Consider the following 17998-nt stretch of genomic DNA (forward strand, 5'->3'; position numbering starts at 1 on the left):
GATTGTATACGAATGTACACTAGTGTAGATGTACATTTTGTATAGTACACTCACCCTCATGTCATTTCAAACCTATATGACTTTCTTCTGCAGAACACAGAAGAACATTTTGAAGAATGTTTAGCGGCATCAGCTCACTCCACCCCTATATTTCGAAGCAGTTTGGCAGCTTACGCAGAACTAATATCTTGTCACGTTTTTGCTTCTTTGCCAATGGAGTGACATATTTACGAAACGCGCTCTGTAGAGCAGTTTGTCCGTTTAGGGCTACTGTAGAAAAAACATGGCGAATTCCATAAAATATGACCCGCTGTGTGTGTAGATACAAATAGCTCTAAGGTCATAAAAACATAACGCTTCATCATATAAGGTCTTTACACACCTCTTAAGACCTCTTATAGTTATGTATATTACATTGCATTTCTATCAACAGATACTCCTAAAAATGACACGCTGGACCTTTAATCTGAACTCAAATCTGAATTGTAAGTCAAGCACACAGAGAATGTTTCGGTTTGTTATCATCCAGACTTTTAGATATATTATTTATGTGTCATTCAGTACAAATTGTAATCTATATATCAAGCTTGAATATTAGTGGTTAGGCTCTTGGGTGAGTGTAACAGTGTCTGATTCAATTGCTTATTTAGAAGCTCAATGTGTGACCTTTTTTCTGAGAAGCACTTTAGCTGTTCCCCTGATTTCAGCTGTCAAATCTGTCAGTGTATAGAGATCTCTGGCTCTGATAGGAGCCCTGATGGCATCACCGCTGCTTTCCATGTGTCTGCTAAATGACACGTATCCTTTCTGATTTACTTTAGAATCACTTCATCAGTCAGTGCAATAGCTCCTCCAGCCCTCATGCCTACTGATGTATTTAGTATAAATAAGTCTGCGGCGTTAAGGTCTTTCCACATACAGTCCGAAATTTTCGTATGCGTTTTTTCGTATCTGGCTCTCATTCGTACGGTGTCTCTGAATTGTTACAAAAGGCCACTCAAAATGCTTGACGGATGCGGAAAACGCAGAAAATCGAATCCGGTCCGAATTTTTTTATGACAGACGAAAATATTGGAGGCAGTGTGTCAATGTGATTCGTATTTATTTTTTAACGTGCTGAAATTTCGGATGCAAACTTCGGACTCAATGTGCAATGGGCTCTAGTGCTAAAATGACATGAATAACAAATCTTTGAATGTGAATAAGTCTTTCTGTATTACTGGTTGCATTTTGCATTTGGCATATCGCTTCTCTCCTTCTGAAACCTTGTCCCTCCGTATTTTGTGATTTTTATAAATCATAATTATTAGTCACCCTTAATGTTTATCACTGGGTTTTGGACATATCTAATCAATAAAAAGCATTAAAAAGTGCTTTTCAACTTTGACAACATAGTATGTAATCATTTAAAAAGTACAAAGTTTTTTCCAATTCCTGAAGATTTGGACAGCCGAAGTTTCGGAAAAACAGCGACGATTGAGAAATGATATTAAGACTCTTGTGGTGTAATAATGTAATCTACAGAAAAGGTTAATATATGAATATATGAACCTGAAGGATCATTTTGGTGGAAATGTTCTCTCTATAACAGCAGTTTGTGTATTATTGTATGGTTTGGATCAGTCACAAGTGTACAGCGGCTTCCTCTGACCTCACAGATGTTGAGAGGCTTAGTGTAATATGGGAATTGAGCTGCTTTTAGGCCATTGTCTCAGTGCAGTAATGACTGTCTGAATAGCTTAAAGCTACGGGACCATGTGAAATGTCACCGTGTAAACCATTCACGCAGATCACCTCATTTTAATGGCTTTGGAAGTGCGACACTGGCCATGCAAGCAAAGAGATAAACCTGTGAAAGATTATTCGCTAGAAGTGCGGATGTTGCCCTTGGCGACCACCAGCTGTCATCATGCGACTTTTTTCTTCTTAATAGACGTACTATGTGATCGTCGTGTCCCTGTAAACATTTCGCAGTAAGAGACACTCATAACACTCTACGGATTTAAATGAAATCTGCTTTTTGGCTTGCTTTTAAGGTATTGTCGAGTCACCTCTCAGACTGTTTAATGTGTGTTAGATAATACAGTGGTGTTCTACTTTTTTTGTTCTTTATTTTCTATAGATACTTTATGGATATTTCATCTCACAATCACACTAACACCAATTGACCATCAGTGATGCTTAACGCACATGAAATAAAGTGTCTCCATGGAAACACATTCATTTAACTCTGGCGTCCATTTATCGTCACAGCTGGATATTTACAGAGTTCATTTAGCTGAAGTGTCTCGCTCAAAGATACAACCGTAATTTGCCACTTGATGCAACCAAGCAACCTGCCGGGTTTATAGCTTAGCTTGGCCACAAGTATTTTAAGCCCTGTGTGGATGGTTCTCCCATAATTTTAAATTCTGTCATTTACTCACCATCATGTCAAATTTTGTTCTCTGAAATAACTTTTGTATTCAAACATGCAAAAATACAATCTACTATGGTAGTCAATGGGGCCCCAGAACTGTGTAGTTTCCCATGTTCTTTAAAATATTGTATTTTGTGTTCAACAGAACAAAGAAATTTATACAGGTTTGAAACAACTTGATGGTGATTACTGACACTGTTCCTTTAAGTGTATAATGTTGAAATCAATGGGGAAAATATAAGATTCATTTGCCCATAATGTTAGGCTAGGTTTGTTTGGTCTGGGGAATTCTTTATGATATATGAGCTGTGTTTGCCAATGAAACATAGGAAAGATTCAATGTCTATGTAAAACAAGGTTTTCAGCCCTGCTGAATAGTAAACTCAATCAATGGACCGTCATATGTTCACTTTCTTCTGCCAGAGGGCAACAAAGTTAGATTTCTCATTTTATTGCTACTGGGAAACACCATTGGCTGTAAAATGTTTACGGTCATTCATTGGCCTGGCTGGTGATTCACTTTCCGTCTGCTTTGTAATACCGTAACATTTAATATTAAATAACATCTCTTTAAAAGATGAGCTTTTCATTGAATTCCTCTATTGAAATATCAGATGGCTCTTGAGTAGATGACCAAATGAGTTTTGATAAAATAGACGTATGTTGATCATTATGTTCATTTGTACGTTTTTATTATGTTGATATGATCTGGAAATAAAAGATGCATTAAAATTCTTCTGGCTTTTTAGGTTGTGTGTTCAGTCGAATCAATAATAATGCTTTTTCCATCTATCTCTGTGTATCTGTTCCGTCATGAAGACCCTACCTGTTTGGGGCTGGATGTTTTTCCATTAAAACTCCATGGTGAGTTTTTCCAATTCGCTCCCAGCATGCTCTGTCCTCGCTTCAGCCAACGACTGCGTTCATTCCATCTTTCATTGATTTCCACGAACCTTTTCTTGCTTTATTTTCAGTTCATTCTAGCACGCTGTGGGAGGAATCGTAAGATGTGCTTTTTATCGTTCCTTTTTTTTTTCCATTTCTTTATGTGGATTTGCTGTTTGACTGTTTGACATTTTTTATGGCCACACAAGCTTTTGTGTATTTTTCATTGCTAACCTAATTTGTTTGAATTGAAAAGGTTGTCTGTTAAATGGCACTGTAATGCAAGTTAAAAGAGCAAATTTTCTATTAAATGACAAAGCAGAAACATTAGCGAATTACATAAATGCATTTGTTGGTCGTAAGGGAAGATCTAAGGCTTCGGCCTGTCATTTTAGTTAGAGTAGTCTGCTTTGGTGTCATTGATTTCGAGGCAGGGAGAAAAGAGTTTTTTGTTCTCGAGTTCATCACAAAATATTGTGTTTTGCTATGTTAGACAACATCAGAGCTGTGTTTGTCAGGCCGTCCTGCAGTTTAAACGAAGCTTCCCTTCAAAGCGATCGTGCTTTTCCTTGCTTCAATTTTCCCAAACAAAGATTGTTTATCCAAAAATTCCTTTGTGTTCACATTCACGTTGTTGTCATTATGATTGTATTTGGTTGGTGACATTTAGAATAAGGCTGAAAAGATGATCGGTAAACTCTTGATGGTGGCCGCGTCAGATGTGTTACATTCATCTGTTTTGCGCTGTTTTTCATGCGAGTCTTTATTTAAATAATACTATAGTCTCAGTATTGACAGTTTTTGAAGTCAACACAGATGTGCTTTTTTGGTTTTAATAGATAGTTTGTGTACTTGTGAAAATATGCATACACAATACATTAATGTAAACAAAATAAAAGAGAGGAAATGTAAGGGACTAGAGTGAACTAGATTGAACTTGGACACACCGATTTACAGTTCTTTTTTTAATTTTGCTGTTTTAAGGCAGCGAAGATGCTTTTAAGCTGAATAGTTTTGTTTTCATACAGCATATAATTCACTCAACTTGAATAATCATATTTATCACAATGTTTTTTTCTGCAGTCTTTTGAAATCAGATGCTTGGTGCTATTCTGAAATATCCTTTTAGATTAAGCTTTAAAAAATCTTGGCAGAATGGACTTCCTTTTGTGGACTAGCCCCTGTATCCTTTATCCAAAACAGATGAATCACATGTGCTCCTGTCCTTACGCACCATACAGTATACAGTTCCTCCCGCTCAGGTTTCAACTTTTTGTTGTGGTGTCCTCACATACGTTTTAATTAGATCTTTTTTCCTGTCCTGCTCCACTGTGATCTCAGAGGACGGATGCGTTTCAAAGCCTCGTCATTGACGTGATAAATCTTGATATTCCCTATGGGTTCCTTTTGAGTGAGGGGAGCACAGTAATGTAAAGCACAGTGATGTGAGATGCAACTCGAACTCGGCTTCTCATTCGAATCGCACGATTGACCAAACTAAATCATCCGAATGTTGATTGATGTTGTATTGAATGTCAATTAGCATTCTACATCAATTAGCATTTGGATGTAGAAAAGAGACAGTAAACACTACTGAATGTTTGGTTTCAAATACACAAGGGTGAGTAAAGCATATATGGTCAATGAGGGAAAAATTGAGAATGAAATTCATTTGTAAAAGATGCCCATGATGAAAATATGGGGGAAACATAAAGCTTTATCATATACAGACTTGACCAAAAAGTATGTACTATTGTCAAGTACCTCTAAGCAACAGTTCACCCAAAAAATTTAACTTCGGTCCTCGTTTAATTACCCTCAAGTTGTTCCAAATCTGTATAGATTTCCTTGTTGTGATGCACACAGAGAAAGAGTTTTGAAGTCTTCGCCAGCATTGACTATACCAGAGCAGGAAATTTTTTAAAAAAAATTCTTTGTTCTGTTAAACACAAAAGAAGATATTTTGAAAAATGTAGTAAAGCAAACAGTTCTGCGACACTTTTGACTACTTTGCGGCTCAATGGTTTGGTTACAAGCATTCTTTCAAATATCTTTCTCTGTGTTCATCAGAACAAAGACATTTGTACAGATTTGGAACAGCTCGCCTCGATGGCGAGTAAATGATTTAAATTTTTGGGTGTACTGTCCCTTTAATTCAGTAACATCAGGTTATGGTTGATTTCATTTGTTGTCATGATGATCATATTAATAAGTAAAACAAAAAATACACAAATCTCTGAACATGTTGGTTTGTAAAACGTACAGACCGCTGGATAACACATATTTACTGGCGTGCCTCTAAGGCAGTGGTTCTCAAACTTTTTTGGTGTAAGTACCCCTTTTTATGATTCTTTCAAGTACCTCTTGACAACAACATTTTACTTTAAAATACAGTGAAATGAGACTCAAACCGTTATTATATCTAAATGTATTAATTATTTTTTTATGCATCTTTGTGTAGTCTTAATTTCATATACAAATACTATTATCATAATTTATTGATTTTCATTATTTATTCCTAAATGTCAGTTTCTCTCACGAACCCCCTGCAGTACCCCTGCAGTACCCCTGGTGGTACGCGTACCCCCTTTTGAGAACCACTGCTCTAAGGAAATGGAGACTCATGCCGAATCAGGCACCTTCTTCAACAATATCTCAATGAGGTGGAACACTGGAAATGGAGGGGAAAGTTTCTGTTCCTCTTTTGGTTTTTGATGTTGGCCCATTCCGAATGGCTGTTATTAGTGTGTGTGCGCTGCGACCGCGTTCCCTTATCCCCATATCCGAGGATAAGCTGCTGTAAGAAAATAAATGTGACGTTGAGAGATATGTCTGCGTTCTGTGTGACCCTTTCAAGAATGCTGTAATACAGATCTCACTGCCTGATGTACACTGACCATATGGTCAAGTGTGTAGAGTTTTCCCTGCATTCCTTACAAACTGCGTGCGGGCCTACGCATCGTAATGTTTCTTTATAAAAATGACCGTTGTCCCCTAATAAGTTGGAATTAGATCAATACGCTCCCATAAAAGACAAAATTCGAGCGAAAGCGCGTTGATGTATTTGTTTGTTGCGAGCTATGAAAACAAATGGAGGCTGTAACCCCCCAACCCATCTTCAATGGCGCCTCGTCTGTGAGTAGGACAGTAATGCGAATGGGCTTTGATGGTGGACATCACAGATTGAATTATGCCCTTGAGGAAAAGCTATTAGCTCAAGTCAAGATTCCTCGTATGTTTAATTTAAAGTGGAAATGACATGCAAGAAGTCTTTTCGGTGAATTAGTTAGAGAGCGAGAGGGAAAAAGATTCAAAGGCTCTTGAAAAGCAAGGAAAATGCCAGTGTGGTGTGGGAAGGGAGGGGTGCGTTATGAACGAATCTGACTTCTCTTTAATAACGTCTCCTCTAAATAACTAAATATGTTTATGCTTCAAAATTGATCGATTTTCGGATGTGCTTTTTGTAAACTGCTCGCCGTGCCAATATTTATCTCGAATAATCTGTTCAGTTAAATGACCTGCTGAATGGCTGAATCTTGAGTCATGTTCTTAAGCCACTTTAAGTGAGACCGAAAAGAAAAGAGTGATTTTAAAACACAGACAAACCAACGCCGCGGTTTCTCTGAAGAGTTTCAGATGCAGTTCAAAAAACACCATCCATCTTCATAGTGCACTTAAATAAGAACATGTTGACCAAATCGTCATTTGACCAAAGCCTCTTCAAAGAGCGTTACCCATACTTGGCCAGCTTCAGAACTCCACTGGAAGATGAGCTATCAGATTTTTTGGCTAAGAGGCCTGAATCTATGCCTGGCTTTTAGCTGAGAATGTTTTTGGTCTCATCATCATTACTGGCAAGATTTTATATACCTTGAAATGTATATTAAGAATAATGTTATTTCCAGATTTGTTATGCAAAGCACTTAGTACTAAAAAAAGAACGCATTGAGCAAAGTATATGAAGTTTGTGGCGAACAGTGATTTCGTAGAAAAGAACGTTTAGTCGCACTGAAGTTGCGTTGATTTTGTTATTAAAACCATCTGTGAGCACATCTTGATGTCAAATTTAAGCACCATCCAGACTAGTAATTTAAGTATTTAAAGGGACAGTTCACCCAAAAATGAAAATTCGGTCAACATCTATTCACCCTCTTGTCATTTTAAACCTGTATGACTTTCTTCTGCAGGACACAAAAGAAGATATTTCGAAGCATGTTGGTAACCGAACAACAGCGGCACCCAAACGGTTATATTGTATGAGCACAAAACCAATGCAAGTCAATAGGTACCACCATCGTTCAGTTACCTACATTCTTTAAAATGTCATCTTTTGTGTTCTGCGGAAGAAAGAAAGTCATACAGGTTTGAAATGACAAGAGGGTGAGTAAATGGTGACAGAGTTTTCTTTTTTGGGTGAACTATGCCTTTAAATACTATAAACGTGTAAAAATAATCTGCATTTTCTATTTGAAATATCATCTTTTCACCAGCATTGCAGTCTGTTAAGCTCATTCGCTCTCCCTGTTACCTTGAACTCTGTGGTGGGCAGGACGGATTTAAAGTCTTTTTTGAGCTAGTCCTCACTGTTATTCCCCTAGGGTCAGTAATGGCCAGGACAAAGGAAGGACTTTTCAAACAGGTTAGTTTGTGATATCTGACATCAGAAAAGTCTGCTGTCTCATTATTATATCAGGCACGCTTGGGAATGCTGCTTTTATTAGAGGGAGAAAAAGAAAACTTTGTGTTTTGCTGTACTCAAATCTTCACATCATCCGGCGGTTCTGTGTGTTTTCTTAGGACAATATCTCCTTTTCTACACTGAAAGACGGGGTGAACCGTGGTTACTCCGGCCATCGCCGTCGCACACATATTTGCGTCCAACACCAATAAACGCATGCCAATATCTCTCCCAATATTTCTATATGTTGTCTTTGCAGACAACCCTCGGTTGGTGTCGGTTAAATGAAGATGTCAGCATCACTCCTCGTCCTAAATGTAATTTACGACTTGATGACAGTTTTAAAGGAAGTTACGGACTGAGATTGCAGCTAAGCAACAGGTCACTCAACACCTATTAGCGTAATGCAAGGCTGGAGAGTCCCGGTTCAAACGCTGGACAATCCATTCACATTAACTCTCAGTCCAGACTTCACGCTCTAGAAAAAAAAGGATTTCATTACAATCGACAGTTTTCGCTGGCAGCTGTATGTCGCTTTATAAACTTCAGGACGGGGATGAGGAGTTTTCTTAAGGTCTTGGGATGATGCATATGCTTTTGTAACGGGAGGTTTGAACGAGACCGTATTGAAGATTTTTAAGGGTTCGTTTATCTAAAAATATAATAATTGTTATTCTCTGTCATGTTGTTTGAAGCCCCTTTGATTTCTTTCTTTGTCAGAATGTTACTGCCTGACTCGGTCAACATTTAGTTTTATTGTAAAAAAAATGTATACAGGGTTCAGGTTTTACTTTGTAAATGCAGGAGTCACACTAATACTTCTCTGCTACTGTTCTAGGATGAATTCCATATGTTAGCCCTTATCACTGCCTGCAACCACTTTCTCTCTTTGCTTCATCCCTATGTTGCTGCCGTTAATAATAATTCAATAGGCCCTAATCATTTTTTTAAATGTCAAGTCGGAGCGAGGCCTTACGAAGCAGCTTAAGAGCCTCCATTTGAAGCAGATTTATCAACAAATGACAGCCATTATGTGGTGTCTGCACCGTCTAGACGCCTACCGTGTGTGTGTTTAGCTTCAACAGCACCATTATACACGCTAAACAGAAATGTAAAACAAGAGCTGACATTGATGCAGTGAGGTTGTGTTTTCAGATCTTGTCAACTGTGGGTGAAGTTCCAAAGTAAATTGTAAAGTATTTTAGGGAAACTATTATAACAAAAAAACCTTAGAGTTAACATTTCTTGATTTTTAAGGTCTAGCAAAACGTAGGTGGGGACTATGTGTAGTGACGTAAATCTGCGGCGGTTTGCGAATCGGGCTAGGGGACTCGGGCGTGATTCAGAGTCGTCTCCCTTTTTTTCAAACCAATAACCTTTTTCATTCACATTCAGCTTACATTCATAGACGGAAACATTATACACTGCATCAAATGTAATTTACATGATTTCGTAATATGTATTTAAATATGTGCGCATAAAAACTCTACAGACTATAAAATGCCATGTCCGTTAATTACCAATATTACTTTAGGCTTGTTTTTTGTCTTTGTTTTTTTGTCAAGTACTACCATTATCATTATTATTAATCATTTTTGAATTATGATGTAAGGAAAGCTTCTTTGCGACACTAAATAAAGTGTGAAAGGCCCTATATAAATAAAATTGAGTTGAATTTTATTGTTTTAAAGGGACAGTTCACCCAAAGATAAAAATTCTGTCTTTCATTTACTCACCCTCAAGTTGAACAGAAAGATATTTGGAAAAATGATTGTAACCAAACAGTTATTGGCCACCATTGATTATAGTAGGAAAAAATGCTTTGCAAATTAATTTTCCTGTTTAACACAAAATAAGATATTTCGAAGAATGTAGGAAGCGAACCGTTCTGGGGCACTTTTCCCTACTATAAATACGAGCAGTTTTTTTGGCTTGTTTCTAGATTCACACAGTTATGTATTTAGGCTTTTTAGTTCTTGGAATGTACAAGTGCATCATACTGTACTTAGACCGGAAACATATTTAGTTTGGTTTATCGATTGCACCTGTACTGACAATCTCTATATGCTGATGGATTCTAAACTTGCAGCAACATGAAATGTTATAAAACACATTTGATTCATGCCTTGGTATTTGGACAATAAGTCTGTATTCAAACTTCTGCTTTAATCTTGGACCATGAACTGTGGAAATCATAAGATAACCTGCATGAAATATGAATATGTGACGTATTGTGTTCATTATTTACTGTATTATGTTATTGCTATATTTTGTTTGCGGATGTGCAATTTTTGTGTGAAACTCTTGAGAGATGGCTTTTATGTGTTGGAAATCTTGCCTTGACTTTTACATCCCAACTGTATGTCTGTTCTGGTCAGTGATGTGACTTTTTTCCCCCTATTTTTAATTCTAGATGTCATCTCTCTCTCTCTCTCTCTCTCTCTGATTTGTATCTGTTTTTGTTCTTACAGCAAAGCAAAGCCGCCTCCCCAGATCTCACCCAGTAAGTCCAGTGGTGGGGAGTTCTGTGTGGCTGCAGTCTTCTCCTCCTCCCGTTCCTGGTTCATTACCAACCCCAGTATGAAGCGAGAGAAAGGTATGACAAGGTCTAGATCAGAATGCATACATAAAACTTTATGATTTCGACTCTTTATGTTTGTTGAAGCTGCAAACTCCAAATTGAATTGCAAAATTCCTAATACCCAACCCCAAACTTACACCGTTGCGTGAGTCACCCGGGGCGTGTACTGTGTGCTGTGTTGGGCTGAACAGGATTTTCAAATAAACACGGCAATGTTTTTATAACGCCACAGTGTTTACATGTGCTGGGAATATATTTGTCTCTCCACTTTAAGCTGTGATATTTTTAGCTGTTTTTAGAAAATACCATTTAAAGAAATAACTAAAAAATCTATATCGCTGGGCTTTGAAACTAATGCAGTATTACTAGTATTCATTTGTTCTTGTCTTTTCCTCCCGGACAGATCACTCTCGGCAGGCAGTCGTCGAATCACTCTACATCCTGAGTTGCTACGGAAACCTGGTGGAGCACGTCCTAGAGCCTCGGCCAATCAGCACGGCGCAAAAGATAGGCGACGACACGCCCCTGGAGTTAAACACCTGTCCGAGAGCCTGCTGGAATCTAGCCAGGTCTTGCCTCGAGGCTATTTTACCACACCTATTCACCTGCCTCTATACTTCACCTTCAGCCAGACAGAAGCACCTGACAAGCCACTGTCATCATATCATTTACATAAAACAGCTCAAACTGCCCCCTAATGAGGGCACGTTAACGGCAAGCAAATGATTAACGTCACGTCATGTCACCGACCCAGACGCCGAGCGCAGTGCTATAATGCAATAACGCATGTGCATGAAATGGAAACAGGCAGAAAGACACAGGGGTTGCTCTTAGAATGGCTTTCTGATCTAATTGTAAATGTTAAGTGATTCTATGGAGTGAGCTGTATAGCCCGTACTGCCCACATGAGACAAAAAATGGAAGCTCCGCCGGGCTGCAGGGAGCTCGGTCCATTATAGGCTCAGCTGGTGACTGTTATATACATCTGGCTCTTTGATATGCACTTCCTAAATTGATTTCTCTGTGTTTGTTTTGAGTAGGACACCGCAGTGGAATGAGCTACAACCACCTTTCAACAGCAATCACCCCTTGGTGCTGGCCTCAGACTTTGTGCAGTGCTATCAATACTATCTGGCTGGCTGTAAGTATATGCGTGTACGAGAGATGTACTGAGCATGTCGCTCGTAAAAAGTTTAGTGTAACATAGCATGACGTGTGATTGATGCTGTCTGTCTCACCGGAGACGTTCGGTTTCGACATTATTGGTGCCGCATGCTGTGCGGGACAGTCCATTAAAACATTTTTGTTTAAAGACACACCACAACACAAGAAACACGCACAGCAACTTACAATCTCTCCCTTCTGCCTGGTCTCGCAACGTTTTTTTTATAAAGGTCATGGGAGATAAACCTCACGTTTTTCTGTCTCCGATGGTGTCTTGAATCGGGGCTTTGTCGCCCCGTCCTTACCCAGAAACTCGTCATCATAGCGGCAAATTAACCCGGTACTCAAATTAAACCAATTAGTGTGGTTTTAAACCCATGTAATTTAATAATAAGCGTATAGAGAAAGGGAGCTCTTTGGGTTGACGTATGAAAGGCAGGAGAACGCAACTCGAGGGCAGAAGGCTCACGGATGGCTACACATTTAATATATCTTGAATAAGTGAGCATTGTTGCGTTCGCTGGATAATCATAAACATTAATGAGTAATTAGCTGTCTGAGTCCTTCGGGCCAAGCTTCACATTTGTTCTCGGCCACTAAAGCTGAACAGCTCAAGGCCTAACGGGTAGAATATTCTCAGGAAGTTGCTCTAATCGCCGCGCATGTGTCAGAGCGATGAAACGGCCGGCCGTGAGCGGCCGTGGCAGCAAGGCGTGGATGCCACCCACCCGGGGGAAAACAAAGGAATAATGAACTTGTTCAGTGCGTAAACATTAATGTCAAATTAAAAAAGCCAAAGATCTTTGTTCTGTGTTCTTTGCTGTTACAGCAGCATCAAGCCAAACTGATAGTCTAGTGTCGCAGGAGAGTTTGCGCGTATGCGTGTTGCGTTTTTGGCCAACGCCTCTGGCCCACGACTTGCCACCTTCGATTCCTCCCTGCATTGTGTCACGCATGTGTGAGCATTAACCATAGTCATATGCAAAGTGAGTGCAGAGTGGAAGTGGTCCAGGCGGCGTCTCGGATGTGGAGAGAAGCGGCCTTGCTTTAATTCAACAACTCGAGTTCAGTTTCATATGTAGTGGGGTGAATTTGGAGACATTATTTTAAGACATTGTGCATTCAGAAACAGCTGTGTTCAGTTAGAGACAACACACAAAATATCTTGTCTTTAACTGAACACATATTTGTGTTATTTCTGGGACAACACATTTTGTTACTTCTTACCCAGCTTGTGTTGTCCCTTTCATTTATTTAACACAAAATCAACACAAAATTATTTAAAAGGATACACAGTAAAAACTGTAATATTACAATCAATTTTAATTTTTTAAATGCTGTAAAAATGTTAAATTACAGAAATACGTTGATAAAAATATATGCTATAATATTACAGAAAAATGTAAAAGTTTGGTATTAAAATCATACAATGTTAGTTTACAAAAAGATTTTTTTTCCCTTAACTGCTGGAATATTATCGTTTTTTATGTGTTTCTTTGTACACTAGAGGCTTCTCTCATTTTGGCCAAATTCTGGCAATCCCAGAATGCGTTGTGGCAAGCTCTGTGAAAAAAACAAACTTGACAATTTAATTAACCTGTCGGAACCCAGACACATTTCCCCTAAATGGAAAAAAAGAGAATAATAAATGAGGGATGTACTGTAAAACACACCAAATGAACCACATAGAACCCCTTTCCTGCAATTATTTTAGAAACGCAGTTTCTGCTGTTTTAAAGCTTACATTCCAGTGTAACACATCATCACAATATTTTCCTAACTTGTTTAATGTCAGTATATTTAAGAATCATTGTCAAGCCAGGTTAAATGTCTTCGGTGCATTAGCTCTGTGGTTAGTTCACCGACATATAGTGCCAGTGCACGTGCGGCACGACGAGTTCGATTCCCATCCCGAGCGTCCTTTGCCGGTCCCACTCCCCTGTCTCTATACTGTCTTTTCTCCACAGTCCTATCAAATAGAAGCAAAAAGAACGGTAAAGTGTAATACAGGACATGTTATTAAAACATTAAAATTCTCAAGTGGGTTGAAGGGACTTCATGCGGTTAAAGTGAAGGATAAATCTTAAAAAATTCTTACATGAATCCACATTTGTACATTTGTTCACATTGGAGTTTCACGTTCCTCTTGCAGTGCCTGTTTTTGTAAAAAAATTGTCACATCTCTGTGTTTTCTGTACTTCATATATCATTCATTAGGGTGGCTCCTCTTAAAAGGCTCCCTATGTAGGGTTTCAGAAACGAGTGAAAGAATAAAACCAGATCTTTGTCACTGGTGTTAATGTTATCAGTCTGCCATTGACTTCCTTTGTAATTACTTTGTAAATGCCCATTCTGAAGAGAGGAGAAGAATAAGAAAGATGGCGAAAGAGAGCTTAAGATAGCGGTGGGGCATCGGTAGCGGAGGGTTCCCAGGCTCTATGGACTCGGAAATGGGCGGATGTTCGCCTACCGTGGAGGCTCGCAGCATCAGGGTGGTTTGATTGACAGCTCTGGTCTTGCTTCTAGATAGGATGACCTGGCTGATTAAAAATGCAGCATGCGGACGGTAGGGTCAGAGAAGCTGGAGCCTGCGCGACTGGTGATAAAAGCAACCGTGGCGCCACTTCTTGGTCACTATCTCCACCTGTCCATCTGCTCAGGCTTTGGCAGCGCTCGGGAAGGGGAGCATTACCCGGCCTCTGCTGATGATACCCAGATGATGGGCAGATAACAAGGACGCACTGGGCCAGTGATGTTGCTCCTTTCCTTCCGACAGCGCTGAGGGAATCCTCAGCTCGCGACATTAGCTGCCGTTTAGCAGAGAGCTCGACGGCTGAGAGTCTGAGAGCTCTCTGATGAATGAAACTGGATTTTTTAAGGAAAGGTGCGAGGGTTTCATTCATAGCTCCAGGAAGATACAGGCAGCCTGGCTTTTGATCAGGGTTTCCGTGACCTTTCTAGCTTTTAGCACACCTTGTTTATTTACCGTAATTGTAGTTTTGGAGAATTAGATAGAGAATAGCTGTGAGCTGAATTTACCCGACACCTCTACCAGTGTTAGCTAAGCTGTTTTCAAGGTGCGCTTAGACACCTTTGCAGAGTTTATTCTTAGGCTTTATTTCATTCCTCATTCTGTCAGCCCTCTGCGTGTACTTGTTCTCCTTTGTTAAGCCTTTTCTGCTTGCTGTCTGTCACCTTGAAAAGAAACTCAAATTGAATACAAGGTTTTATAAACCAAACACGGAGGCCATGATTCTTCACAAGACTGTGTTTATTAAAAATGTTGTAAATATGGATCTTTTAAAGATACTTTGCTGCGGTTTGACAGAAGTTAATAAAAACATTTAATTAGGTTTCACAGCTCTGTCACTTAAGCTGTAAGTTAATTTGTAACCCAACGGTTTTCCTAACCATGGATCGAAACAATACAGTATTGTTATAAAAGTTTTAATATTTTAAGGATATTGATGTTATTAACCGTGCAACACTGCAAAAACAAAATGGCTAATGAGTTAAATGCATATACGCAATATACTGTTTGTATATTTATATATATATACATACTGTACACAAAAAGTTAATTGTCATTTATTAGTAAAAAAAACTGAAACGACTAAATAATATGAATAGTCTTTATTCGTGTTTTTATACCAAAATTTAAGTCAGCACTTCTTTCAGAAGACAGAAATGAGAGTAATAAAGATTAGCGTTAGGATTAGGGTTTGGTTTAGGGTTAGTTACATGTAATTATGCATAATTTATAGTAAAAACTATAGTAAATATATGTAACTTGTGTAACAAGGGCACCGTAAAATAAAGTGTCACCAAAATCTTTCTTTCTACTAAGGACTGCAAGTTAATAACTGGAATTGGGCATCTGAATAATAAATGATAAAGTCCTTGCCTGTCATGTAAAACAGTACTTTTGAAAATTCATGGATAACAATTTTATTTTAGCATTAGAAATACTACTATGACTAGGTAATTTGGTCTGGAGTCGTTGGACTGGTTTTGGGATGGTTTTGATTGGCCGTTGGGCTGGTTTTGGAACCCTGAAGTTTACACATATTGTTGGATTAACTGTTACAGAAACCAAAAACAATATTTGTTTTCACTAGTACTGTTTGGGGCAGTTGTGGCACAAACCTTATACTTGGTGATGGTAGTGTAATAGATGTGTTATATATATATAAACATATATACTTTCTATTCTATTTTGTAGATGGAGCTCAAAATCTAATGAAAAAATTATTTAACAGATACAGGTTAATTTTTTATCACTTTGTTGTTTTAGAAGTTGCGGAATGAAACCCTATATCAGTCATCTAGGAATTGAATTGTGAGATACTCTGTTAAAGAGTTTTCCTATTCATGTACCCTAAGTAAATGCATACGATTTTTGACTTGTATTGTATCACCATTTTGTAACCCTTGTGGTTGTCCTCTTAATAATTGACTATCTTACATTTTCTTTTTAGTGGCATAAGTATATTAAAATTGAGTTTTTATGCCATTTTTTTGTTATTTTTATTCTTTCATGTTTTGTTAAAGGACAATTCCATTTTTTTATATAGCGCTTTTCACAATGTGCATTGTTCCAAAGCAGCTGTAGAGGAGCAAATAAGAAAACAGAAAAACACAGAAAGGTAAAACACAGCACAGTGCATGGTGTTTATAGAACAAGCAAGATCATTCTAATAAATAATATTGAATTAATAAATAGATGCAGTCTCCATTAAAAACAATATTTAATAAAAAAAGAAGTAGTGGAGTGAGAATGAAATGAACTACTGACCACCATTGATTCTGTTGCAGATGTAAACGCACACACCGTTATGCACCTGAACAAACATCATTTAACTGAAAGTTCATTTGTACATGGTTTGTGTGTCGGTGGCCAAAGCAAATTTGTAACCAGGTTGTCAATTCAGGTTCATGCGGTCGGTGCTTGTTTCCTGCTCGGATGTTTCGGGGACTCTCAATGGTAGCCGATAACTTGCTCTTAACAGTCCAGCAGGCCTCGACCTCTCAAGCCAGGCCATTATGAAGCCAGTGTAACCTGATCTACAGAGCCAGCTACTGTTCTTATGCTTCAATTATTTATTAGTCAACACTTATTGTTCCCTTGGGCCTTAGGAAGGGGGGGGGGGCGTCAGAGAGAGCTCGTGTTTAAGAGGTAACGTGGTCCGGCTCTGTTCAGACCCATCAGAGGTCAGTAAGTCATTTTACGATTTATAGCTGCATAATGGAGCATGCTGGGATAGTGCAGGAGGATCTCTTGGAGTGGTGCATTTTCTCTTTCGAGTGAAGGTGTCTGTGTATCTGTTACTCGCACAGTAGCTATCGTGTCATAAACCTGGCAGGAACAACTCAAGTGTTTCTGAACACCTGGCGTGTGAGTATGCGTGTCTGCAAGACAGACAAGAAGAAGAGGGAGCGAGAATGAAGGGCCCATGTGTGTGTCTTCCAGATGAGGGCTTGACAACTTTATTATTCGCTGCTGTATTATGTACATGGATAACAAAAGCATGTGTTTGCCTGGAGGTGGGAAGGGAAACCACTGATTGTGCACATTAGTCTGAATACTTGGCACCTGCTTAGCACAGCCTCCGAGTGCTCCATCTGTCTCTGTCTGTGCTGTCTCTGCTGTTGACAGTCTTTATCTGTCTCTCTCTCCCTCGCACATACTAACCCAAACATACACATTTGGTTTCCCCAAATGCTATTTATAAATTGAACGTTTTTAAAGGTTGTATTTTGAATATCTTACAGTGCAATGTGCTTATTACAAAGACTCAACACGGAGCAAACGGAGGTTTAGTACTTTGCTTAACGGAACAAACTTATGGATCAACCTCAATAAATGGGTTTTGAACCTACAACCTTTCAAAGACCAGGGCAGAGCTTTAACTAAAGGCGACACCACCTTGCATTTATTCTTTACTGTTATCTTAGTCAATAGCGTGTGTTGACAAGCCCGTACCAAGACATATATTAAGTAATGACAGACTGATAATATGTGTCGGGTTTCAGTGTGTTTTGTGTCTTAAATTATAATACTAAAGAACATTAATAAATAAATAACTGTAATTAAAAATAACAAATAGTTTTTAAATATATTTTTTAATATTTATCTGTTACTATTGATAGACGGACAATTTCTGTTTCTTATGACTTAAATAATAACAAAAATCACAATAATAAATAAACAGCACTAATAATTATAATAAATGTTGTTTTTAAGTATATTTTTAATATCTGTTATTTTGGG

At 38.5% G+C, this 17998-nt stretch overlaps 1 protein-coding gene across 3 annotated transcripts in view; it reads left to right on the forward strand.

Moving 5' to 3' along the window:
- bcas3 (BCAS3 microtubule associated cell migration factor) overlaps nt 1–17998 on the forward strand; it is a 196549-nt gene that overhangs the window by 60649 nt on the left and 117902 nt on the right. For all 3 annotated transcript variants that reach the window (XM_056757181.1, XM_056757183.1, XM_056757184.1), the window contains exons 17-19: nt 10454–10578; nt 10967–11132; nt 11604–11704. In XM_056757181.1, the coding sequence (XP_056613159.1) occupies nt 10454–10578; nt 10967–11132; nt 11604–11704 (392 nt within the window). The remainder of the gene's footprint in view (nt 1–10453; nt 10579–10966; nt 11133–11603; nt 11705–17998) is intronic.

The sequence above is a fragment of the Triplophysa dalaica genome, chromosome 9, assembly GCF_015846415.1.
Source record: "Triplophysa dalaica isolate WHDGS20190420 chromosome 9, ASM1584641v1, whole genome shotgun sequence".
NCBI lineage: Eukaryota > Metazoa > Chordata > Actinopteri > Cypriniformes > Nemacheilidae > Triplophysa > Triplophysa dalaica.